This window comes from Hylaeus anthracinus, unplaced genomic scaffold, assembly GCF_026225885.1.
Source record: "Hylaeus anthracinus isolate JK02 unplaced genomic scaffold, UHH_iyHylAnth1.0_haploid 11982, whole genome shotgun sequence".
Taxonomy (NCBI): Eukaryota; Metazoa; Arthropoda; class Insecta; order Hymenoptera; family Colletidae; genus Hylaeus; species Hylaeus anthracinus.
The window spans coordinates 13,940,941-13,967,063 of NW_026534330.1; the positions used below are offsets into that span (position 1 = coordinate 13,940,941).

At 35.0% G+C, this 26,123-nt stretch overlaps 4 protein-coding genes and 1 long non-coding RNA gene across 11 annotated transcripts in view; 3 read left to right on the top strand and 2 right to left on the bottom strand.

Moving 5' to 3' along the window:
* The window catches only part of LOC128886376 (serine/threonine-protein phosphatase 6 regulatory ankyrin repeat subunit A-like), a 48,736-nt gene that overhangs the window by 8,064 nt on the left and 14,549 nt on the right, over window positions 1-26,123 (bottom strand). The window contains exons 1-5 of one of the 2 annotated variants that reach the window (XM_054141197.1): window positions 1,949-2,287; window positions 1,038-1,423; window positions 775-967; window positions 361-550; window positions 43-289 (exon numbers count right to left, since the gene is read on the bottom strand). In XM_054141197.1, the coding sequence (XP_053997172.1) occupies window positions 43-289; window positions 361-550; window positions 775-967; window positions 1,038-1,423; window positions 1,949-1,975 (1,043 nt within the window). In that variant the 5' untranslated portion in view covers window positions 1,976-2,287. Of the gene's footprint in view, window positions 1-42; window positions 290-360; window positions 551-774; window positions 968-1,037; window positions 1,424-1,948; window positions 2,288-26,123 lie in introns of those variants that run through there. The other variant, XM_054141198.1, reaches the window with a different exon arrangement.
* LOC128886404 (cilia- and flagella-associated protein 221-like) lies at window positions 3,172-8,771 on the top strand. Its single transcript, XM_054141277.1, has 7 exons — window positions 3,172-3,893; window positions 3,989-4,185; window positions 4,248-4,351; window positions 5,698-5,857; window positions 5,955-6,220; window positions 7,771-8,069; window positions 8,145-8,771. The coding sequence occupies exons 1-7, from the start codon at window positions 3,648-3,650 to the stop codon at window positions 8,331-8,333; spliced, it is 1,461 nt and encodes a 486-aa protein (XP_053997252.1). The 5' UTR covers window positions 3,172-3,647; the 3' UTR covers window positions 8,334-8,771.
* LOC128886375 (protein MMS22-like) lies at window positions 10,087-14,978 on the top strand. Its single transcript, XM_054141195.1, has 19 exons — window positions 10,087-10,301; window positions 10,376-10,510; window positions 10,579-10,732; window positions 10,802-10,987; window positions 11,060-11,173; window positions 11,331-11,528; window positions 11,607-11,854; window positions 11,916-12,013; window positions 12,086-12,261; window positions 12,350-12,508; window positions 12,584-12,824; window positions 12,907-13,141; window positions 13,207-13,303; window positions 13,377-13,571; window positions 13,631-13,804; window positions 13,886-14,239; window positions 14,304-14,506; window positions 14,578-14,766; window positions 14,838-14,978. The coding sequence occupies exons 1-19, from the start codon at window positions 10,087-10,089 to the stop codon at window positions 14,893-14,895; spliced, it is 3,429 nt and encodes a 1,142-aa protein (XP_053997170.1). The 3' UTR covers window positions 14,896-14,978.
* Window positions 14,795-26,123, bottom strand: part of LOC128886447 (uncharacterized) — a 22,979-nt gene continuing 11,650 nt past the window's right edge. Inside the window, exons 1-4 of one of the 5 annotated variants that reach the window (XR_008459823.1) lie at window positions 18,326-18,438; window positions 17,280-17,537; window positions 16,853-17,200; window positions 14,795-15,853 (exon numbers count right to left, since the gene is read on the bottom strand). This is a non-coding gene — a long non-coding RNA (uncharacterized LOC128886447). Of the gene's footprint in view, window positions 15,854-16,033; window positions 16,499-16,852; window positions 17,538-18,325; window positions 18,439-26,123 lie in introns of those variants that run through there. The other 4 variants (XR_008459826.1, XR_008459825.1, XR_008459824.1 and 1 more) reach the window with 4 other exon arrangements.
* LOC128886413 (uncharacterized) lies at window positions 17,612-20,509 on the top strand. Of its 2 annotated transcripts, none has more exons than XM_054141311.1 (2): window positions 17,612-18,584; window positions 18,655-20,509. In XM_054141311.1, the coding sequence occupies exon 2, from the start codon at window positions 18,667-18,669 to the stop codon at window positions 19,792-19,794; it is 1,128 nt and encodes a 375-aa protein (XP_053997286.1). In that variant the 5' UTR covers window positions 17,612-18,584; window positions 18,655-18,666; the 3' UTR covers window positions 19,795-20,509. The 2 variants fall into 2 exon arrangements, with proteins under 2 accessions (XP_053997286.1, XP_053997287.1); XM_054141312.1 differs by having other exon boundaries at window positions 17,612-18,536.

Sequence of the window (26,123 nt, forward strand, 5' to 3'; positions counted from 1 at the left end):
AAAAAATAATAAACAAAACTAAAGTTTTCCATTGTATTTTACCAAGCAGCTATGTGTAGAGCGGTATTTCTAATTTTATCCTCGATATGCGGTAATGCACCAGCGTCTAATAAAGTTTTTGATCGAGTAAATCTTCCGTGAATTGCAGTCATATGTAAAGGCGTATGTCCATCTTTCGACTGAACATTTATTTTTGAACCAGCTTGTAAAAGTACTTCTAAACAGTTAACACCGTGTGGACTAGCTGCGGCAACGTGTAGCGAACTTTGTCTTCGGTAGTTTACAGTCTCTGTTCAAACGATTATTCGTTGTAAACTCGATCGGGAAACATTGATTTTTACTTTTTATAAATCATCTCACCAATGTTAACGGAATTTGCAATTAATTCTTTAACCGCGTCTGCGTGGCCGTTTAAACATGCAATATGCAGAGGTGTATTTCCATACTCATTCCTTGCTTCGATATCTGCTCCTGCATTAATTAATATACGCATACATTCAACGTTACCAGAAGCTGCAGCTGCGTGTAGTGGAGTGTATAAATCTCGATCCTTAACATAAAAACATACATGTTAACCAGACTTGGACATTAGTAAATCTTTATCTAGATAATACATTTTTATTCAAATTCACAGTGTTCATTGGGAAATAAAGCTTTATCTAGACAAAGTATTATTCGTCATTCTTATTCGTTATTTGGATAACTTATGCGACACAGCAATATAAACAGCACTTTGCAATCATACAGAAAAAGTTTTAGAGAAAGTTACATTACTTTAACGTTCACATCTGCTCCATGTGCTATGAGTATTTTCACAATACTTTCATGACCCATGTATGCTGCAAAATGTATAGCTCTACGATGTTTTTTATCATGAGCATTTACTATGCAGCCAACTCGAATCAAATATTCTGTCATTTTAAGATGTCCATTGTAAGCTGCATGATGCAAACATGTTCTGCCACTTCTGAAGAAAATATATGCACTTGTTAATACATGTACAAGTAATATAATTAAAGATCATCAAATATACAAACCTGTCTGGTATGTTAACATTCCTTACGTATGGAAGTATCAGTTTTGCACATTGCACAGCATTATTTGCTGCTGCTACATGTAAAGGAGTTTGCCAATTGCGGTCCCAAATATTGACATTTGCTTTATAGTATAATAAAACATCCACTACGTTATGATGCCCTAAGCAACAGGCTCTATGCAACGGAGTTAACATTTTCTTATCTAGAGCACTTACTTCAGCTCCATGCAATAGAAGCGTTTCTACAATTGTTCTATTTCCCATAAATGCAGCTGCATGGAGAAGAGAACGTTTTTCTACGTCTTGCCAATTTGCATCTTCTTGTTTTGATAGCAACGCTAGAACTTCTTCTGCGTTTCCATAAAATATAGCTCGCAATAGGGGTGACTATAAAAACATCAAAGACCATTTTATAACTACGAATATCATATTTTATTTTGCATATATGTTTTTTAAGAACAAATATCATTAAGAAATATTCAACAATGTTAACATATTTTGTGTGGACTAGATAATTTTAGCTCAGTGGTTATAAGCAAGGTAAATGAAATAACCTTTTATATGAGTGATCCATAATTGTATACCACGACATGTGTTAAGTTGCTTAAAGTTTGATCTGACAAAGACACAATAACAGAAAATAATGCGAAACATCATAAAATGACAAATTTTCAAGATTATCATGGTACATAATGCACCAATTCATTTAAATTAATATATATTTTTTAAACTTCAAGTTATATAATAATCGATAAACAAAAATGAAATACAAACGAGACTATTATGCTCGAGAAAATTAAAAAGAAATCCGGTGATTGACACATGAGTCTAACCTCCGACTTTGTAGTTTCTTTAATGTATTCGAAGATTGTTTAGAGAAATACATTCGCTAAAAGAAATAAAACAACGTACCCCATCGTGCAGTATCTGCACGTTCATGATTAACCAGTTTCTCAATTTATACAAATACGGGAGTATTTATAAAAAACACAATCACGGGAGTGTAAAAAACTGACATAGTAGTGTGTGACTCATACTTCAACACGTACAGTCCAGTTTGTTACTTTCATTTTGCCGTGAACAATTTCTTACAAGCGTATCGTTTAATTTAATTGTCATTTCAGGCGAACAGCGGCATCGTTTCAGTGAAAATAACTACCAAAAATATGCATTATAATACTATTTTCAAGTATAAACAGTAATAGCAATAGCTATCTTTGCATGGTACACTCCATCTTTGTTTCTATTGAGTTCTCAGAAGCTTGTAAACAGATAAATATAACACCCAGCGTGTCGCGCGAGAATTGAAAAGGGTTTACGTATCTTGATTCGTTTCAAATCTCGAATGAATTTTTTCCAAATTTCAGCGAACATTGTGTGAATATTTTTTATATTTCAACATATTTCGGTATTTCGTATGTAAGTGACAAATAAAATTAATTTAAAATTATTTAAAAATCCACTGTGACGAGCCCAAAAGAAGCCTTTTTACAATTTTTTTTATTTCTTATTAAATTAATTAAAGATTGGGAGAAGGATACATTATTAAGGATACGTTAAAGTGGTTTTGTAAATGTTTATATTAAATATAAATAAAAATTAACGGAAATATACATACAGGACCGATTTTACCAATATTGGCGGCCCGGGCAAGATTATCGTGGCCCCCCTTCAGGGGTATATACAGTATACGGTATGACCCAAAAATGTTGTAACACCTTGAAATGGGTGGTTCGGGAGGTGATTTGAAACAACTTTTTCTTTAGCGAAAATGTTGTCCGAGGCTTCGTTGAGGAGATATTAACAGAAAACCCCGACCAATCGGAGCGCGAGTATGCCAGTGGAGCGGCCGCGGTAGCGTAGGCTACGCGCTCTGATTGGCCAATGTTTTCCGTTAATATCTCCTCAACGAAACCTCGGACAACATTTTCGCTAAGGAAAAAGTTGTTTCAAATCATCTCCCGAACCACCTCTTTCAAGGTGTTACAACATTTTTGGGACATCTCGTATATCGGTATATTCGTAAACTAGGGATACCGAACTGCGACGCCCCCAAAAATCTGGCGCCCCGGGCGGTTGCCCGACCGCCCCCCCCCCAACGCCGGCGCTATATACATAACAATGTTCTAGTCTGTAAAAAATTCCGCTTTGAAAAGGCGGGATCGAAATCATTAGCATGGTTCGATTTAAAAAAAAAATATTTTCTTAATGTACCTAAATGTAGGAATCGTTAAGCGTAGCTGTTTCTTCTCTTAAATTATTTTTTTCACAAAATGGTGCACTAAAATTTGTGGGAACATTAAGATTTTTACTTTAACATGTGCCAAGAAAAAACGATTACGCTTAACGATTACTACGTTGATGTGGCGTTTACATAATTATTCACAGTTTATTTATGTGCTTATCTGCTTATCTCCATCAAAATCAGTGTCTGCTACGATACTCCTCTATTCTGTCAAATGAAACAAAAAATCTATTTGAAGGAGAAAAGCAGAGAAAACGAAACGATTTGAAGTGACGAGTAATGCGTGTTCATCTTCTGTATGCTGTAATATCGCGATGAAAGAGGCTCGATACGTATATCACAACTACACGTTAATTTTAAAGTGGAATGGATGTCGATGCAATCGATAGATCTGAATGTTTGGCGAACAAAAAGGTTTTGGATAATATCGAAGAGGATTCGAAACATGGCTGTCTTAGCGTAGCGCCGTCAAACTTGAAATTTACTTTTTATTCTGGAAACCTTGAAGTTCAAGAAAAGACGATAGAGATCACGAATTATTTTTCGAAACCATGTCCGATTCAACTGTTACCGTTAAAAACTCATTACTTCCAGATTCGAACTGCCTCTCAGGTTAAGGAGGAATTTTTATGCTCAAAAGAAAATGTGTCCTTTGTTTTCGCAATTTGGGGTGCGTGACAGATTGCAAAAATGTACATTTATTGCAGAGAAGGTGGCTCAGTCCCGGATCGAGTTTTAAGATACATATTCTTTTCACTCCCGATGAAGACAGAAACTACAACGATATCTTAAAGATCCATTACTTCAACAATCAACAGTTACAGATTAAAATTACCGCAGAAATAACTACTCGTTTTTCTTTTCCTACAAACGTAAACTTTGGAGCCGTTCCACTTGGTCGAGCGTAAGTTCATCGTTCAATTCGTATATGACTTGCGTAGTGAGTATAATTGTTTATTGTTTAAGGGCTTGCTACGAAATACCAATATATTCCCATGCAAAGAAAAAAATCTCTTTCGCTATTATGCCATCTAAAGAAGACTCGTGTGTCGACATCTATCCTCGGTGGGGTAAATTTGCATTTTATGATATTCTTTATGTTAGGGGTCCCAACTTAACATATGTTATAAGGCTAACACCAGAAATGAATAGGAATAAAAATATCGCCAATCACCGAATTCTTGACTTCAGCCAAATTTGTTATTGATTGCTTGATTGATTGATTGGCATTGATTTACAATTCAGTTTAAGCTAGCGCCTCCAACGACAAAGTCTGAGTATCTCTTCCAAGTGTAATTATACAACAAATGTTTTACATGCAATTTGAATGCAATATTGCAATAATTTTTTAAGTGAAACTTTTGAAGGCACGGTGTGTAAATTGAAAACTATGCAACGAAAAAGCGGCAGTAAAAAGAGTCAAGCGATCTACAGGATGTCCCACAAATATTGGAGGTCCTTGAGAGGGGCGGTTCGGGGGGTGATTTGAAACAACTTTTTCCTTAGCGAAAATGTTGTCCAAGGTTTCGTTAGGGAGATATTAACAGAAAACCACAACCAATCAGAGCCCCCGCGGTAACGTAGGCTACGCGCTAAGCGGCCCCTTCGACCAATCAGATCGCGTGTACGCTACGCGCTCCACCAGCATACTCGCGCTCTGATTGGTCGGGATTTTCTGTTAATATCTCCTTAACAAAGTCTCGGACACGATTTTCGCTAAGCAAAAAGTTATTTCAAATCACCCCCCGAACCATCCTTTTCAAGGATCCCCAACATTTTTGAGACACCCTGTAAGTACAAGGTAGAGGTGATTTGAAACAACTTTTTCCTTAGCGAAAATGTTGTCCGAGGCTTCGTTAAGGAGATATTAACAGAAAACCCCGACAAATCAGAGATATGGCGGTTGAGCGGCCGCGGTTGCGTAGGCTATGCGCTCTGATTGGTCGCGGTTTTCTGTTAATATCTCCTTAACGAAGCCTCGGACATTTTCGCTAAGGAAAAAGTTGTTTCAAATCACCCCTCGAACCGCCCCTTTCAAGGACCTCCACCATTTTTGGGACACCCTCTATATATAATTTCCCAATACTCTGTCTTCTCTATGTGCTATAGTCAGTGATGGGCAAAACACTAGGGTTCGAATAAATCTGAAGTTTACCGATCTGTCTATCTCCTTTCCTCTTTTAAAAATTTTCCAAAGTAGGAAACGAGACAAACACGTCGGCAAACTTCAGATTTATTCGAATCCTAGGGTTTTGCCCTTCTCTGGCTATAGTTGGTAGCGCCTTCACTCCTACATTTCATACATTCACAAACAAAAGTTTTGTAAAAATTGTGTCGACAGTTGGGAACCCCATTCGAAAATGTTCATTACTTGATAACTTAAGTTGTCGCAATACATGTTTTAATCTCTTTTTAGGACATATTAGACCAGGTCAAGAACCCCTAATAATCATGGTAATTTATAGACCGTTTCGGTATATATGTTTCAACTTCCAAATTCGAATATTCATAACAGATTTATGTAAAGTTCCCCACATTATAAATTTCTACGCATATACCCGTCCAGGAATTTTACGGTGAGAATGCTTGATACCAACCTCTATTAAGAAAATGAATTCGATTATTTAGTGCACATATGTATAATGAATAATATAATGGCTTTTTTATTTTTAGGGAAACATTGGAGAATATTGAATCGAAAACTAAAAACAAAGTGAAACCTGCGAAAACAGACGCAATATCTCGAAAGAAGGTGACACCAATTTCCGTGAATCAAAATACGCCAAAAGCTTGCGCGGAGAAATCTACCGTGAAAATGTCGAGCTGCGACGAAAGTTTATTAAAAAAGTGCAGTTGTTTTCCCTTGTATGCATTACATGCCGTCAATTGCATAATGAATTCAAAAACTCTAAAATCATACGGGGAACACGAGTTAAAAGGTTAGAAGTAACGAATAAGTAAATGTAATTCATAAATATTATTTTGATTTTGAGAGGAGGGAGGCATTGATCAATGTAGCCTAGGGTACCGGAAACCCTAGAGACGGCCTTGTATACAATCTGTTTGTTATTCATTGAGCTCTATCCTTAGGATAGAGCTCAATGTTGTTATCATAATAAGCTGCATCCAGAAGGCTGAGATGCCAAAGTTGCTTCCGACTCACGCACGCATGCGTACTGTTTTTCACGTCAGTAGAGTATCTAATACAACCATAAAACTGGTACCCTTAGTCGTCCCAAAAATTATTTTTGGGCAGAGATGGGCAAAACCCTAGGATTCGAATAAATCTGAAGTTTGCCGACGTGTTTGTCTCGTTTCCTTCTTTGGAAAATTTTCAAAAGAGGAAAGGAGATAGACAGATCGGCAAACTTCAGATTTATTCGAAACCTAGAATTTTGCCCATCACTGCCAAAAATGATATTAATATAAAAGAATATGGATCACACATTGTTGGTGTTTTTTGATAGGTGTATTGATAGTCTTCCCAGTTTCTTATATACAGAGTGCCACAAAAATCTTGTAACACCTTGAAAGGGGTAGTTCGGGAGGTGATTTGAAACAACTTTTTTCTTAGCGAAAATGTTGTCCGAGGTTTCGTTGAGGAGATATTAACGGAAAACTCCGACCAATCAGAGGGCGAGTATGCCGGTGGACCGCCCGTGGTAGGCGTGGCAACGCGCTAAGCGGTCGCTTCGACCAATCAGAGCGCCAGTATGCCGGTGGAGCGCGTTGCGTACGCTACCGCGTCCGCTCCACCGGCATACTCATGCTCTGATTGGTCGGGGTTTTCTGATAATATCTGCAAGTCTCGGATAACATTTTCGATAAGGAAAGCGTTGTTTCAAATCTCCTCCCGAATCACCTCTATCAAGATGTTACAACATTTTTGGGACACCCTATACTTTTGCTCATGAACATGAAATTTATTAGACTCCTGACTACTAGGTCTAGTACCGGCCATCACTTCTAGGCGTCGCCCATGAGAATCTAAATCTAGGGTGCGTTCCATTTCACCCATTGCGCGCAGGGCCGGTTTTAGCAATATTGACGCCTCGGGCAAGATTATCGTGGCGCCCCTTCAGAGGCTTAACATTTTTAAGAAAAGAAGACCAGGTAATAATATCAAACGATGAATCTGTAGCTAGATTGTAAAGATTGTTAAATTACAATATATAGCAGCTTTACTGATCTAAACGGATAAAACCATATACTAGGAATACTGGACTGCGACGCTCCCAAAAATCTGGCGCCCCGGGCTGTTGCTCGACCGCGCCAACCCTAACTCCGGCCCTGAGCGCATGGATCGCATTCAACGTGCTGCACGCATAATGCGCGCTAGGAAACGGAACACTTTTCCATACATTTGATGCGAATCAAACCAATTTTTTTATGTAAAAGAACAATTTCAGTATTCAGTGACGAACACACTGTCTCTACTCACTGTCTACTCTATAGGAAATGTAATTAAGAAACTGTTTTGTTTAACCAGGCCCTCTAAACGTATACATGTCCCAAATGATAGAGACGAAGGTTTTAAAACTAAAGGAATTTTTAATAAAGACGGAAAATTATCATCGTGAGAACGAATTAGCGAAATTTCATCATAAACCGAAAGTAAATTATGGAACGCGTGGTATCAACGATAATCGAATAATTGAAATACAAGTGCAGCGGGAACAAGGATGGAACGACTATAAAGACTCGATGAATTTTAGCTGCGAAGAAGATGTATTTGAACGAAAAGAAATTGAAAAGATAAAGCAGAGAATTTTGAGAACTTCTCAGAGAGTATACATTCTTCAAGATAACAAATTTAATTACGCATATTTTTTCAGAAGTAAATAATATATTTTTCTGTTTTAGTATCCGAAGGCAGTGTCAACGTCGTCTGAAAAGGGTCAATCGTGTCTACATTATAGCAGAAATGTGCTGTTTCTTCAATCAGCCCGTAAAATCATATTAAAAAATCGATTGTTGAAAGTACTTAGAAAATTTAGCCAATTGACACCCGAATTAGTCGTTGAATTAGAAAAACCATTTACAAAATATTAATAATATAAGGATAACTTTGATAAGATAATATACAGGGTGTCCCAAAACTCGCATAGGAGCCGGAAATGAGGTGTAACTGAGACGATTCTGAACAACAATTTCCTTTGCAAAAATGTCGGTGGGGACTTCGTTTTTGAATTATTAACGAAAAACACTGACCAATCACAGGGCCCGATTAGCTCAAGCAGGGCTGGCGCAAGGCAGGTTCAGCGCGTTCGCCGAAACCAGGCCCCGCGTTTTAAAAGGACCCGCGGTCTACGAAAATTACTGAATTAAGAGGCACCGATTTTGATTAACTTTTTACAGACTGATGATACCATTAACAAATGGAAGCAATTTTTGCTGAGGTGCAAGACATTTTTTTAGTAGCGATGATTAAATTGAAAGTGACAAAAATCATCAAAGTATTATTATTTAATATTCATATTATAAAAAATATATAGCTTTTGTAAATAAATAATTCCTCATTGTAAAATTTAAGTGTAGGATTTGAATGTGAATTCAGGCCCCGCACCATTTTTGAACCCGATCCCGCAAAAGGTTATAGCGGCCCTGAGCTCGAGCCAGGAATCACTGTTGCGCCAGGTCGCGCTAATCGGGCGCTGTGATTGGTCGATGGTTTTTTGATAATAATTCAAAAATGAAGCCCCCACTGACATTTTTGTAAAGGAAATTGTTGTTCAGAATCGTCTCAGCTACCTCCCATTTCCGACTCCTACGCGACTTTTGGGACACCCTGTAGACAAGATATTGGGTGCATTCAGTGGACCACTGTTCTAATCATTAGAAACCAGTGTCACTGTAGACTAGAGGATTTCAATATTGACATTTTATAATTAGATAACGACAGTCAAAACCTGATAAGTAAGTTTTTAGAAAACAAATATATACCATATTTGAAAAAAATCAATCTTGGCGCTGACCACAACCTCAGTACTGCTCGGCGATTATAATACAATGCAGGGCAGGGCCGGTTTTAGCAATATTGGCGCCCCGGGCAAGATTATCGTGGCGTTCCTTCAGAGGATTAAAATTTTTAAGAAAAGAAGACAAGGTGTTAATATCAAACGATGAATCTGTAGCTAGATTGCAAAGATTGTTAAACTACAATATATAGTAGCTTTACTAATCTACACCGGACTGCAACGCCCCCAAAAATCTGGCGCCTCGGGCGGTTCCCCGACCGTGCCCCCCGCCCCTAACGCCGGCCCTGATGCAGGGTAACGAGGTTGTTGATTGGCATCAAAATTCAAACAATTTAAACAGTGCCACTTGTGTCATGATTCTATCAAATGGTCTAGTGATTTCTAGTCGTTATCTAATTGTAAAATATCAATATTTGGTCCACTAAACGCACCCAATGATACTCACACTTTACAAATATTACACTGGCGTATAAGATAATTAAATAACACGTATAATATAATGCGAGTCGTAAGTCATACTTTTGTTTACTTTAAAATTTGCACGTATCATAGTGACCTCTATAGATGGCACTTGTGCGAATGCCGCCAAAACTTGGGAGAAATCGGCTGCTATCCTTCGCTGATGTTGATTTAATAATGTAAAGAACAAAGTTCGTAATTCTACAATAGAACTTATTATAATTTAGTCTAACTTATAGTTTGTTACTTTCAATTAATTTGTAGTAACTAATTGCTATGTTTAGATACGAAAAATGAGTGTAAAGATTTTCGACTAAAAGAAAATTTCGTATCGTGTGACTTGTATCGTTTCTAATAATTTTATACAGATGGATTTGTGCTTAACTTTTAACTGCAATGGAAAGGTGAACGCTAACGATTGGGAGTTAAGCAAGGAAAGTTTATTTCTACGTGGAGAAGTAAATAATGTTCTCTACCCACAAGATGAATATCCATTGTCCAATGTGGATGTCCAACTGTTCAATTTTACTATACCTTCTTCAACAGCTGTATTAGATTTAAAACATTATGTGAAATGCATGGCGTATGAAATTTTTTTTCTATGAATATTTAAGTGTCCATGTCTCATATTAATACTCCTTTTACTTTTCTTTATAGCATGCAATTAAAAATACTCAATAGGCATGAAACTTATAATCATGTTTTAAATTCTAAAGAGGATAACATAAATTTTTATTACGTAAGGCGAACTGTATGTGAATTCATTTCATACATTAGAATGTATTTAAACAGGTAAGATAAGGTTTGTCGTTTAAATCTAATTTAATCGATTTGTGTTTTTTATAATGCAAAATTTGCAGTATTAAGTGGGATCTTCAATGCTTACAAATTATAAATGAAGATATTGAAGAAGAATTTAATTCATTATTCATTACCGTAAAAAAATTTCTCTGCAGACTACAAAATATACCAGATGCCACGTTTCATTATGCACCTTCTAAATTAGGCAATCAGGTTTGCATGAAAATTATGTACATTAATATACTGCACTTATAGTTTTAATATGTGTTTTATGTGTTACAGTGTAAACAACCGGAATATCACATGTATCATATGCACTTAGAATTACGATGGCTTTTTATTTCGTTAGTCTATACACGCAGTATATGTTATCAGTATTCAATGGAGACTCAATTAGACGAATTTGAAAACATTCAGGGAATAATAATCAACGATCTTATTTATATTTCATTGAAGATATTTGAAACGGTAGAAGACCAAGTATCGGTTTCATTAAGAAAATGTATTTACACATTTGTATTTGTGTATTATATGTTTTAGATGCCTTTATCGAGTTTACAACAGAAAACTGCATACAATTGTACTTGCATTCGTGAATTGTGGCTCATACTTCAAGTATTTATCGATAATTTGTCAGAACGAATGAAATCAAAGGTATATATTAGATGTTTACCAATCAGAGGTGGATCTATACAGTCATTTACCTTATATAAAACATTTTGGAAAAAGATAGAATCCCTCGAAGTAATTTGTTTGAAATGCGTCACTGTTACTGTACTCTTGAATATAGCTATAACATTTGTGTCTACAGACTTTTTGGGACTATGTGAACGAGAGTGTTAATGGATTATTAAATAGGAATGTATCCGATACTAAGCAAGAATCTTGGAATTGTAGCTTACCACCTTGTAAAAATTCTGAATTGTTTTGCCTCTGGCTTCTTTACAATCTTGTGCTTTTATATGGGTACAATATGGATGGTATATATATAGGTGCTAAATGTTCAAGGGTAATTTTACAATTGTTTTCGCATTGTTTCTGCTGATATTAATTATATAATATTAACTGTTCATTCGTGCTCTTAAAGATTAGGCCTAATTACGAGCAGCTTGAAAAAATTTTGAAAACGTATATCTCTAAGGGTGGAAAAGATGGCGAAAGAGATGAAATTGATGAAGAATTACGCATAATGATACCATTGTTAAATAATATTGTAACAAATTGGTGGCAACCACGAGTTTCGATAATTTCTTTACTTTGGGATTGCTTTCATAAAAGATTAGATGAACCATTTTTATTACAAACATCTGGTCCTTGGACTTTATCGGTTGAAAAGTAAGTATCAATTTATCAGTTCAATATGTTTGTACGATCTATAAATAATCGTTTCTAATAGGAAGACAGCAATGGATATTCTTAAACAAGTAAGAGATAGAATTAATAACACGGAATGTGTTAAAGAGTCTAGTTATGGAATGTTTTTACGTTTGCTTGGTAAGTATTATTTAAGTTTTTACACAAAGTAATTGAATTAATGAATATATCAATTTTAAACACAAATTGCAGGATCCTTCTTGCAAATAAATTATGGTAACAATGATACAAGGTATTGGAACCAAATTAAAGGGCGTATCTATTCAAAATTTTCTAAGAGCAAAGTACAAGTATTTTCCTTAACTGGGTTGTATAATTTCATTTCATTATTTTTAACATTAGCTGTTACCGGAGATACCACAAACGTAGTAAGATTTACATAAATGTATTACAATCTCTCTCCTTTTGAATATTTTTCCTTTAGGGAATACACGTATAATTTTTATTTTTTCACAGTGTTCAGTAATGCTAGATCTTTTACCACTGACAAAAGAATACAATAGTGAAAATAGTAAAAAGTATATTTTAATTTGGAAAGGCAAATTGGCTATTCTTCTTTTATATAATGATCTTAGACTTAATTTCGGAAACATAGCATCTTCCTATATAGATACGGTACAGTATACAAATTTATCATTCAATAGAAATTTCTTGCTGATTATAATTTTTTAATTTTAATTACGTTCATAGGTGAATGCAATAAGTTGCCGTAAAGATGATACCTCTCGTTCGATGATGGTCCATTTTGTTGATGTGTTTAGTACAATTATGTCATCTAGTACAATGGAATTAGGAGAATATCAACTGCTCGACGGCTGGATAGATCGGTATTTACTGGAATGTCCGACTAAAATGGTCGGAACAATAACAAAGGTGCTAGTTAACATCTTCGAAAAATGTATTTCACTTGCTCCAAGTTGCCCTAATTCAGGTTCGTTGCTTTTAGATGATATAACAATTGCGGGTCTTTCTCCCGTTTTCTAGTTCTAATTAATTTTCTATTTTTTCGTTAGGTATAAATGGCATAGAAAAAATGTTAGATGCGTTATGGTGTTATGTTGCATGTAGAGTACGTCAACTTATTTTTGACCCCATAATGACCGGTGATTATTATCGGGATGTCTCGAAACTTGCTGCTGCATTTACTTTGGAAGCATTGAGGAATCCAGTAACAGCAAAGAAGCATAGCCACTCGGCCACGTCTTTATTTCAACATTTTGCCTCGTCTGTAATTGTAAAAGACATCAGGTAATACCACGAATTCTGTCTAATATCATAAGCATGAAATATTTCATGTCAAAATTGTATTTTAGAATCACAAGATGTTTCTTGGTATTAATACTCGAGCAGAAACAAGCAGTTCAAGCTCTACAAAAAGAAATAAAAAATTTTAATACAATAGTCATACAGGCAAGTACACTTTCAAAATACGAGAGTAGATAATTTTAAGTAATGAAATTTTAACATAATAAATGAATTATAGGCATGGATAAAATGTTCTATAATTGGATACAATACAAATGGTGATGAAATAAAAATCATACAGAATTATATATTACAATTGGATGAGGTACAACAAATATTCGTGACACATCGCGATATTCAAGAATTTCAAGATAGCAATGAATCCATTTTAGTATTTATAATGCATTCTATGAAGAAACGAAATACTTTGAAGGTATACATCTTCAAAACTACAAAAGTTATATAAAAGTTGATGTTAATCATTTTTGTCAGACTGAACAAGAACGAATGCAACACGACGCAAAATGGAAATCGTACTTTAATCATTTAGAAAAATGGATTCTTACACCGATTACAGAGGAAACTAAAGATTCAGAATTAGCTTTGTGGATATATAGGTGCATTGGAACGTTAATTCTTTGTACTTCTACAATGCTATATTCTAAAGTGAGTATTAAATGTAATGTTTTCTGTATGTATACAGAATGAGTAATAAGTACATTATAATTCATATAAATCTATTTTCAGAACGTACCGAATAATATGTTCAGAACATTATTAAATAAGACTATTCTTTCATTGGATCAGCCATTCTTACAAAATTTAGCAAGAAAAACATTTTCCATGATACTTTTAGGAATAGAGGCTCTCAATGTTAAGAGCGATATATCACTCCAAGTACTAATACGAGATCTCTTCGACCAATATGTGCCACTTCTAGTAACTTCAATTAACAATACGAATAATTTTAAAGTATCCGATTCATTACTGAAATGTTTTAGAGATGCAAAGGCAGATTTTTTACGTTTGGTATTCGAGATACTGATGACAAATTTTGTTACCGTTTCAAGTGACAACATGATGCACAAACACTTCCATTTAGTACGTATTATTTTCTTTTCTTTCCACAATTATAAGACTATAATTAAACGTGTTCTCAATGCAGGTAATAATATTTTTACAAAGTCTACTCAAAGGTGAAAAGAATTATGCACGTCATGTAACGGAATATATTATTTCAATTTGTACACCTTATATTGTTGGAAGCTATATCAAAGTTCACGATCATCGTCCACATAAACAACACATCATAGACTTCATCACTAATGTTATTAGGAATTCATATTATAAAGAAGACCATATATTACAGTTAGTAGTAATATTTTTAATTAGTTTCACGAATATTATCAGACTATATTTTATGGATTTAACAATTTCAGGGAAACGTTTAATAATGTAATATGCAATACCGTCCAAAAATCATTAACAACAAATCAACATAATACTTTCGAATTTTTGCGGTCAGTTTTATCGATAAAGACCGAAATAATAGAATATTTATTGCCCCACATTGAACATACCGTAATTAACCTTGAGAAAAATCGACGTCCAAACGCGGCATCTTTAAGGTGAGAGAATAATAAAAATTACTCTTCGTGAAGGTGTTACAATTATTGTACATATTTTATTTTATTTACAGATATTCCTGGAATCAACTTCAGATTGCTATGACAAACATAAAAGAGAATCGATTGTAAGGTTTAACAAAATTTATTAACAAATAGTGAACAGTATCGAAATGATACTTTCTAATTATGCTAAAAATTCATTACGCATAACTGCGTTTGTGTACATAATTGCATGAAATTATAATGTATAAATTATACTTAACTGAACAATAATACATAAACATATAACTATGATTTAGAAAGTAAGATAATGTTATGTATATAGTACAGACACATTGTAATTGTTGAACTTTGAAGCATACGCAATTTTATTTGCCAAATTTGTAAGAGATTTTTCTGTATTTTCTATGCAAGTAAAAAATGAGAAGTAACAAATAAGTAGTTTTAAATGATGAATATTATTTTAATATAGAGAAGGGAGGCATTGTTGAATGTGCTGAACTATGTCTCAGGGACCGATATTGTTGTTGTTGTTAAAACTTATCAAATCTTACAGTTTTTGACCTGAAAAGTCCGAAAATGTAAGTTAAAAGTTTACGAATTCAATAATTTAAAAGATACCCATCCTCTGATTGGTTTGCACGGATGACTGTTCCATCACACCTGTATTCAAATCTTCATTTCTTTCAGGTTTGGATTTGTTATTTAGTTATTCATTTGTATCATCAAACGGAACCTTCATAGCCTCGTGTTTCTGTGTTCTGTTAAATAAGTGTGTTCTATTCTGTGTGTAGTGCATAATCCATAATGAGTGGTATAAAGTTTAATTTGGTCTTTTTTTTAATTTGAAGGGGTATTTAATAATTAACTTTAATATGATTTCTGCAGCTTGCCCACTTCGAAAGAATCGGCTGTTGCATGGGCCCGAAAACAAGGTCTTCCACGATCGAGTAAGAATTGCCCTGCTTATCAAAGGCCAATGCGACTGCAAACAGGCGGCGAACATGGATTTGGGCGTTTTCGTTGTCCTGTTGACTGCGACAAATGCAAACAGTTCACAGTCGACTCTTTCTTCCACAATGTCCACCTGCCAATGCAAAAAGCAATAAAGTAAGTTTTTAAATGATAAAATTCGACCCACACCCAAAATGATAATATAATATAATATAATTTATAGCTTGTAGGATGATATAAATTTTACAAGACTTTTTAGAGAAATGCGTTGGGAAGACAAATTTCATTCTTTCATTTTCTATGATAATATTACCGATTATTGAGTTATCTTCTGTTATTTCAATAAATGCATGGATAGATATTAAGTTCCTGTACTCAATACTCTGGTTCCTGTTTAAGTTTAATATTACTTGTGGAGGTAACAGTATGTCTCTTTGTCTAATTGAAAGATTTCTTGCATTAAGTTCCTCTAGCGATCTGTCCAGTCTAGTGAAAAGCGGGGTGTGGTGACTGCGTGTATTAATGAATAATACATTTCTTTCGCAATTAAGTAAGAGATTCCTGCTTGGGTTGAATACAGTAGCAGCTACTTTGCACATATAGTTACTGGCTAATTTCATTCTGCGATACTTTAAGGGCATTAATCTTCCTTCTACCAGTAAGCTACTTATGGGACTGGTACAAACGGCACCTAGTGCTATTCAGAGACTCAAGTTCTGGATAGTATTCAGAGTTTTGACCTCGTCACTAGCCCCATATATTATCGAGGCATAATCTAATTTCGGAAGTACAATAGATTTATACGTATTTAACTCCTGAACTTCTGTTCTGGATAGTATTCAGAGTTTTGACCTCGTCACTAGCCCCATATATTATCGAAGCATAATCTAATTTCAGAAGTACAATAGATTTATACGTATTTAACTCCTGAACTTATTTTTTCGTTATTTCAGTTATTTCAGATACTCAGGCACAGAAACATGAAAGAAATGAAGATTTGAAAAGAGGCGCGAATGGTCGTCCGTGCGAACCAATCAGAGGATAGGTAGAGGCAGTGATGGACATCGTGGGATTTTTCCTGATCATGCGCATCGGAGCGAGCGTTGCAGTCCTCACTGCTGTATACACTTACTTAGAATTTAGGGTACCATTGGATCCCAGTAAGGATCAAAATATAATGTCCTCTTCTTTGCCTCGATGATTCCTGACCTGAACGGCTGCGGTTCATTATCATTTTTTTTTAATTTTCTCTAATATTACACTCACCAACACTAACACTCTTGTACTTAATTTGTCTGTTAAAAACGCGGGAAAATTGCACAGGCCCCTTAAATTCACCTCTGGCGGTTCGAATACATGTGTGGTAGCAGACGACATGTAGCTGTGACGTCAGCTTACGCATGCGCAGAAAGGAATTCCTCGAAGGAAAAATCCCACGAATGTCCATCACTGGGTAGAGGCAATATGGCATCGTACTAACCTGTCAAAGTACGCCAAATACACACATCTTTATGTACTCGTATCTTTTAAACTATTGGATTCCTAAACTTTTAACTTACATTTTCGGACTTTTCAGGTCAAAAACTACAGAATTTGATCATTTTTAACAAAAAAAAAATGGGCGCCTGAGACAAAGTTTGACCTCCTCGTTTCCCGCCATGGTCCGGCGAACATATTCAAATATTCTGAGCTACTACTTTAATATAATGACCCTATATTTTAAAAGTGGAGCAAACCTTTTTTGTTACTATTTTATCGTTAGTAAATAAACTTTGCATGCCGACATCGGAGTAGATCAGTCCCGACTAGTAATATCCCTACAAATATAAGGTTTGACTGCGTGATTGTTTAAAACTATCGTTAATTATAGAGAACAGATACAAACTCACCGATTTCGATGATTTTTAAATATGTTGTAGAAATCAACATTTTGAACAACTTTTTCCTATACATATAACCATCGCTCGGCCTTAATTTCCGAGATATTTGCACTCTTTGTTCAATTAAAAAACTTACAAGTCCTCAATCATAGATTGAACGACAGTGGTTGAAAACCGGCTTACTAAAATACAGTAAAGGCAAAACTAATTGATTATTAACGCAAAACTGATCTCATAGCTCAACATCCAATGTAATCAAACGCTAACACAATCCCGTAGCTCAGCGAATAGTGTAATCAAACGCAAAATGTATCCATACTCGCTCACTTCCGTTTGATTACATTTAAAAGTGAAAAACGAAACCAGAATGGTTTTTAACCATAAAATAAATCAGTGTATCATATCTATCGCATATAGTCAAATATTCACGCAAGTTCATTTTTAATCCTTTAAAAACAATCCGTTCAGTAACGACGTCAGTGTAAACTAAATTTTCTCTGAGCCTAAACAATCACGTAAACAATCGACAATTGACGACTCCACGCTTAGAAGCACGTTGCCACAGCGCGTAGCTATACGCAATATTCATCGTTTTAGTAGCAATGGTATTTTACAAATATCTCGGAAACTAAAGCCGAGCGACGGTTATATGTATAGGAAAAAATTGTTCAGAATGTTGATTTCTACAACATATTTAAAAATCATCGAAATCCGTGAGGATATACCTGTTCTCTATAATTACCAAACTATCAGTGTGAAGTGTTGCCCGAGACATTGTTAGAACGTCAAAACGAAGTGTATTTCGTGTCTCTCCAGTTACTTGTTGAATTATTATATATTCATTAAGATTCAAACTGAACCCTCAAATAATATTTTTCGACCTCTACTAGGTTCTTCTTTAATAACCTATTCGCTGTTACAATTTCATGTTGAAAGGTATACAAAACTCGTACCGTTTGTGCACCATAACCAAATTTTTGTACAGTAAGTGTATATAACTAGAAAAATGGTTGTCACTTCTTCTTTCTAATTTTCGCCCATGTAAAACAAATAGATAACAATCGATATGGAAATAAATAATTCACCTGGCGAATCAATAAAGAGAAGCACAAAAAAGAAAAGACCTAGGGTACTCTCGACATCTTCAGACAAGGATTTTGTTCATGCTAAAAATGAACCACTAGATAATGAAGAGTACCAATCCGCCATGGAGGAAGAGGTTTCTGACTCTGAATCTTCACCAGAGGAGAATGAAGGAGATACGGAATGGCAGAAAATAGGAAAAAGAAGTTCAATAATAAGTCAATATTCAGAAGAAGAGAAACGTCTAATTGAAAACGTTAATTGCGATAATCCTTTTGCTCTATTCAAAGTATTCTTCACTGACTACATAGCAGGAATGATAATCGAAGAAACGAATAAAAATGCTGAACACAGTATAAAATCTCTATCGAGCAGAAGAAGACACCAACAGGCCTGGCAACCCGTTACAAGAGATGAAATAAATACATTTTTTGGTATATTGCTAATCATGGGTGTTGTGCAATTACCAGAAATTAGGCTATACTGGTCTAACAAGCCCATGTATACAAACATGTGCATAAAAAATAATATAAAACGTGATCGTTTTTTATCTATATTGAAACATTTACATTTCTCGGACAACACAACAGCTGAAACAGAAGACCGATTGCGTAAAATTAGAAATATTGTAGAGACAAGTGTTCTGTATAATAACGAAAAAAAGGTTGTTGAATTGTCCAATCAACTGTCATCTTACTATAGTTGTTTGCGGAAAACAATTAAGTGGTACCAAAAAATTATAATACAATTAATATGCGGGACATGCCTAATAAATGCGTGGTATATAAATCAAAGATGGGGTACCAAGTACATTACTATTTTAAAATTTAGGGAACACATTATTGATCAGCTGTTAACCAATGTTCACGACATCAAACAAATGAATATTGAAAAACCAGTAGTTTCAAAGAAAGTTTCACATTTTCTCGAATCATATAAAGAATCTGCAAGAAAGTCAAGAAAAAGATGTAAGCAATGTTACAAATGGTTATGCGAAACGAAGGGTAGAGATTATGCCACGAGAAAGGCAAAGAAGGTGACGACATATTGCAATAGTTGTAAAGGCCAGCCAGCACTCTGTTTGAAATGTTTTCAAAAATTACATAGTTAAGGTAAACGATAAGTCAGGATTATAATATTCAATTATCTTTTTACAACCGAATTGTTGTTATTTCCTTTTATAATATTCAGATAAAATAAACTAGCTCCAACTTTTTTCCAATTAATATACGTTAAATTTCCATTATTTAAGTTTTCAACCATATGGCAATATTTTCTAGTTCAGAGTTGCAATGAGGAAACGGGACTGAACCAAATTGTCTGTCTGTACGGTTGCGTCAAGTCACGTTTTCACTTTAGCTTAACTTTTGTTGCCTTCTGTTTCCTTCTTTTCGTATTTAGTTTTAAGATTGTACAGGGAGATCGAGGGAACTTTGATTCTGTCTATCTCCCTCGGGCCTTTACTCGCAGCAACCTCCACGTGGTAAGGCCTGGCAATCGGTATTACTCGTGACGAAAGGTTGTTCGAACGATCCTTCGTTGCGAGTAATAGCGAGCTAATGGTTGCGAACTTGTAATAAGATCTTTAGATTTAGATTAGCATAGGAGATCTTTCAATTATCAAACCACGTGTGTGTGTATGTAGATATGTATAGTATATTCATATACTGTATGAAAATATGCACCAAAGTATTGAAACTAACGAATTTCATCACAGACGTTACTTTTTCCGTTGCAATATCGATTACTAGAGCGACAATTTTACAATATTACATCACTTGCAAATATGATAATCACAAACTCATACACACCGTTAGATTTAGAATTAGATTTAGATTTAAAAGATGCTTTTACTGATCTAGAAATAAATCAAAGTTTTCAAAAATTTTGGAAGGAGGGGGATAATTTTTGAAAAAAAAGTTTTATTTTGAGAATTTGTTGATACTGATTTATAGGCCCTAAGAAACAATGCGATGTTTACTTGAACATGTTTTTTATATCTCTTATCATTTCCGAATTATAAGTGCAAAAGTTAAAGGCGCGGCTCGGACAAAAGGGGTAGTTTCTCCCTTAAAACGCAAAAATGGCACGAAATGAAGATGGTGTACTTCGTTGGAAGGTCCTACAAACAAGTGTACCAAGTTTCATCAAAATAGGGGTGTAACACTTACCGATGTTTCCTTGTTAGAAGCATGATGCTATTAAGAAAACGTGTTTTATATGTAAAAATATTTATAAAAATAGTATGATGCCATTAAGAAAACATGTTTTATACATATGTAAAAATATTTATAAGAATGATATTAGAATATATTTTTCACAAATTAAATAACACGTTCGCAGTTCAATTTTTTACATAAAATATGCTTTTCCAGAAACCGTCGTGTTTTTACTTTTTTATAATGATACTCCAAGTAATATTAAAACACGAATGGTAAATGAGTTAATTTTAAATACCTATAGTGATAACTACAATGAAAAATGTATAATTTTGCCGATGAATGAAGACCGAAACGTAGATAAAGGCATTGCGCATTTCATTTTTAATGAAAGCATGACATTCTTTGATAGATTTAAGATACCTACAGATTCTTTAAAAAACGATCCGGGAACTTCGGAGAATAATCAATCTTTTAAAGCAGGCTTAAGTATAATTAATGTACGAGTACGTATTTATTATATTAGTTTGTTACATAAATAAATACAGGGTGTCCCAAAAATGTTGGAGATCCTTGAAAGGAGTGGTTGGGGAGATGATTCGAAACAACTTTTTCCTTTGCAAAAATGTCGGATGGGGCTTCGTTAAGGAGATATTAACGGAAAACCCCGACCAATCAGAGCGCGAGTATGCCGGTGGAGCATAAGCTACGCACTAAGCGGCTGCGCTCATACGCTACCGCGGCCGCTCCACCAGCATACTCGCGCTCTGATTGGTCAGTGTTTTCCGTTAATATCTCCTCAACGAACCATCGGAGAACATTTTCACTAAGGAAAAAGTTGTTTCAAATTACCCCCCGCACCACCCCTTTCAAGGACCTCCAACATTTTTGGGACACCCTGTATACAGGCAGCTCATTTTGATGAGGTTAATAGTATTTAATATATTGCATTTACTAAAATTTAACATGTTACTGTTGAGGTATGTCGAGGTTTCGTGCTCGACAACCATTGGAATTCTTTCCCCCTCTTTGCGATGCACGGGCATGCTTTTTCGAGCGTCTCGCGCAGCGTCGTCATATTTGTCGTACGACCATCGTACGACGTTCGACGCGACAAGACGGTTTCGGTAATAAAGCGAGTTTGTGGTAAGTGCAAACGAATCGTTTTATTTTCGTCTTAAGTGTCCTTCTCTCCTTCCCTTCACTCTAGTATTAACAGTTACATTAAAATTTTTAATTTCTTTTGTCATTATACGAGGAGGCCCAAGTTAGATACTTGCCACAGGCACTTCATATCCTCGTTACGGCACTGCATCATAATAAACAGATAAGTATGCAAATAAGAATTTGCGATGGTGATTCATTCTACGTAATCAACGCTGCATGATATCCAAATTCACTAATCACTAGATGACCTAGTCTACAGCGTGTAGAGTCTACAGTGTAGACGCACTGCAATCATAGTTTAGTAAAGTTATCGTTAAGTTTTACGAGACACATCCTGACCTTCGTTGTTCGGTACAAATGTATGAGATTTGGAAATGGCATGTATGAAAATGAATATTCGTGCACGAGATAATTGCATAGAATTGAATATGTTACGAGTAATTGCAAGATGACGAGGTTGAAATGCGAAATGGCTATTTACAAGTAATATGACTAGGTGATGCAAACCACGCTTCTTAAATGGTAGAATTATAATCGTGGTGGTACTTTGACACCAAGTTCTCGCTTTTTCCTAAGTAGATTTTTTATTTACTTTGATTTTGTTCTAATACAATATAATATAATACAATACATTATAATAAAATATAATATTTATATACTAATTAACATCCTGTTCGGGGCATCCACACTCGCAGTTTGAATAAATTATTTTTTTCTCGTTTCATCAGCTTTACGTCGTATCGACTACAAGGTTATTAGTGAAAAATACTAATTGAGAGTGATTTTCTATTATACATATATTGTATTTTTGTGTAGATATTCATGCCTTACAGGATGTCAATTGTGTTTCTGATGTAGTCGTGCACTATTAGGTCTGAATCTGGACTGATTCTGTGCTTTTCTCTTTTCTGTTCAATCAACTATCATTCATATTCTCAATTACGATTTTTCGGAATGAAACTGTAATAACCGTCTCGTGATGTCACGACGCGCTCTAGTATGGAGCTCTCCAGTTACACGTGAATGCTTCGCTATGCAATACTCATATTTCAAAACGCCCATACCTTGGACACCGAGACACGTTAGCACAAATGGTTGGACAAGTATCGACTTATTTTCGCAATAAACTCACCATGTAAAAGCTAGTCGAAATCAATTGGAGATTAGAAACGCCCATCTCTTGCGAGTGAATAGACATGCAACCTTAAAATCTCGGAAACTATGACATTCAGTCAATTTTCTTTACAATTGTTTGCACAGTATGTCTCTGTATATGTACTTGTGCAGTACGGAGCAGAGAATTTGTTCACCTGAATTTCTTTCATTATGTTTAAATATAGAAGGTAGTATTATCAACAATTAGTTGTATGACATCAAGAGAAACATGTTATGTAGTATTAATTTTTAATAGGTAAATGTGCAGAGCTATGTGAACCTAGCACCATCAAACTTATCAAAAATTAATTTTTTTTTATGGAAAATGATAGTATTTCGTTTGTACTTGATTGTACCATCAATAGTTTCGTTTGTACCTTCATCAATTAATAATTTAAATAAAATTAAAAAAATGGTCAGCACCCGACATTGAGATTTTTGAAATCTGTTTTTTCCTTATTCTTTAGAACCTTTTATACTACTTTTCGCTTCGTTTGTACCTCAATAGTTTAAATTTTACAAGCAATTGTTTATACGCGTAAGAGACAAGTTCGTCAATTTTCAATATTTTTAAAATTTGCTTTTTCCCTATTCTTTAAAATCATTGTACCCGTTTGCAAAGCTTTTCAATATTGAGGTACAAACGAAACGAAAAGCGGTACAAACGGGTACAAATCATTCTAAAAAATTCAGGAAAAACAGATTTCAAAAATCTCAATGTCAGGTGCTGGCCATTTTTTTAATTTTCTTTATTTATTAATTGATGAAGGTACAAAGGAATCTATTGTTGATACAATCAAGTACAAACGAAATACTATCATTACCACACAAAAAATTAATTTATAAAAAGTCGGGTGTCAGGTTCATACAGCTAATGTGCAGTGGTGATTTCATTGTCAAATTACTCGTCTTTTTGTGATTGTCAGTATCCGTAGCACAATTGGATACAGTATCAAATTTTGAAAATGAATCTATTGAGGTACATTAACTCTAAAATTTACAATTCTCTAGATATTAAATTATTAAAATACTGGCATCGTGAACTTACGATATTTGAATTAGTATGTGTGAAAATGAATTTATTGAGGTACATTAACACTAAAATTTATAATTTATAAATTTATATTCTCTAGATATTTGAATTAATAGTTCTGTGCACGTTCTCGTGCATTTCTATCAATGACCAATGGACAGTGTTCCGACACTGTTGTAAGAATTCCATATTTAATTATTAGAAAAAGTTGCTGTTCACAGTAGCACGATTCAAGGTCAATGCAGCTTAATGGAGGTTAATTTGAGTTATTCAAAGTCAAATAAGAACAGATTACGAGCTGAATATCTAAAAAAAATTGATGTCTTTTATGCTACTATAAAAAGTAAGTAGCTCCATTTAGTAAAATGAGGTTTACCTTGAGACCTCATTCGCGCCTCCACCAAAAAACGTTAGTGCTACTATAATACCTCCTTCTTATGCCGTGAAACTTTTATGTACAACACTTTTTCATGTGTGTGAAGTTAGCCCCGCACTTTTCGAATTTTTGATTTTTTTATATTGCGCTACATTGTGACATGTTTGTGCCGTAAACCGCAACTCTGTAAATCAAAGCGTACTCAAGAAAATAGAACAAAACAAAATTTTTGATAGCCCCCACCGTTTTTTGTTAATTTTTGTTGACCCTCGAGCTAATCTCAATTTTTAACGCATATATCTCGTGTATTGTAAGTAGCACAATTTAGCACAACTTGCAGAATTCGATTATCTTTCGCCGTTCGCAAATTGTGCGAATATTACATTTTTTATTCTGTTACGAGCCAGGGCGATAGCGACGCGCGTGTGAGCCCTGCGAGTGGGTTGAATTCAAGAATCGAAGAAGATACGATTAGTCCTGTTTATTTCAATGGATCCAAAGATTCAGGATGGAGTAGAAATCGCAGACGACTCTGACGCGAAGTCAGATAGCTGCTGGGATCTGATTGGTATCTTCCAATTAAGGGTAACCGTAGGATCGGTATCTCCCAGTAAAGGGTAACCGTTGGGAAGGTTAGGTAAGAATTGAATCGTATCGTTGGAATATAATACGTGTCGTGGATAAAGCCTCGCAACTATTAATTCTAAACAAATAATAACTCGAGCGGTAAAGTTATTATGTTATTATTATATTGTATTCTAATAATACAATTGTACAGTGTCGTGTCGTCGCGGTTAGTGTATGAATTTAATTACCTAATTGTTGCACGGTGTTAACGCACTGGCGATGCGGGGGTCGAGAATGCTTCTATGCCGTAACAGATTTTGTACCGTCCTCGCGGATATATATGGTTAATGTTGATCGAAAGGGATCTGAAGCCCGATCTCACTGAAGCGCAACTCTGAAGACGATCGACGTGACTTTACCAAGTAACTCTTTCGTATTAATCCCCCGAGTAACGAAAATCATGGGTTTATATACCCCTAGATATTGGTGGGGATACGTCAGTGATTCCCATATATAGAAATTTGGCGGTTGAGATTTTCCTTACTCAGAGGTGAACATCTGTGGGGCTTTAGGGAAAGTTTAGATAAAGGCTTACCCACGCAATGCGAGTTAAAAGATGATTATGAGAAAAGTATGGTACAGCTGCAGGGTGCACTTTGGTAAGAATCCACATTTCAAGGGGTAGATCAAATAAATGAACGCGAGCTTCGAAAAGAACGGGTGTGCATACGTAACAATTCTTTAAAATTCAACATTTTTTATCTGCAAAATGAGTAGATATAAGGAGTTTCTATCAATGTCACAATGTAACCCACGTTAGTACGCATCTTTCTATAGAAAAAAAAGTTTGTTTCGACAAAAATGCGGGGCTAGTATAATTTTGGTTTTATTTCTTTTCTTAATTGTTATCGATGTTATCGATCTCTTATTTACGGCACAATTCAGCACAAATATAGCACAATACGGCACAAAAAAGAAAAACT

Excerpts from the sequence above, each read along its gene's own strand:
- LOC128886404 (XM_054141277.1), top strand. The coding sequence starts at position 3,648 with ATGGATGTCGATGCAATCGATAGATCTGAATGTTTGGCGAACAAAAAG. Across the intron at positions 4,352-5,697 it reads CGACATCTATCCTCGGTGGG|GACATATTAGACCAGGTCAA; the intron begins GTAAATTTGCAT and ends ATCTCTTTTTAG. Across the intron at positions 5,858-5,954 it reads ACCCGTCCAGGAATTTTACG|GGAAACATTGGAGAATATTG; the intron begins GTGAGAATGCTT and ends TTTTATTTTTAG.
- LOC128886375 (XM_054141195.1), top strand. The coding sequence starts at position 10,087 with ATGGATTTGTGCTTAACTTTTAACTGCAATGGAAAGGTGAACGCTAAC. Across the intron at positions 10,733-10,801 it reads CTTCTAAATTAGGCAATCAG|TGTAAACAACCGGAATATCA; the intron begins GTTTGCATGAAA and ends TATGTGTTACAG. Across the intron at positions 11,174-11,330 it reads CAGAACGAATGAAATCAAAG|ACTTTTTGGGACTATGTGAA; the intron begins GTATATATTAGA and ends TTGTGTCTACAG.
- LOC128886413 (XM_054141311.1), top strand. The coding sequence starts at position 18,667 with ATGGAAATAAATAATTCACCTGGCGAATCAATAAAGAGAAGCACAAAA.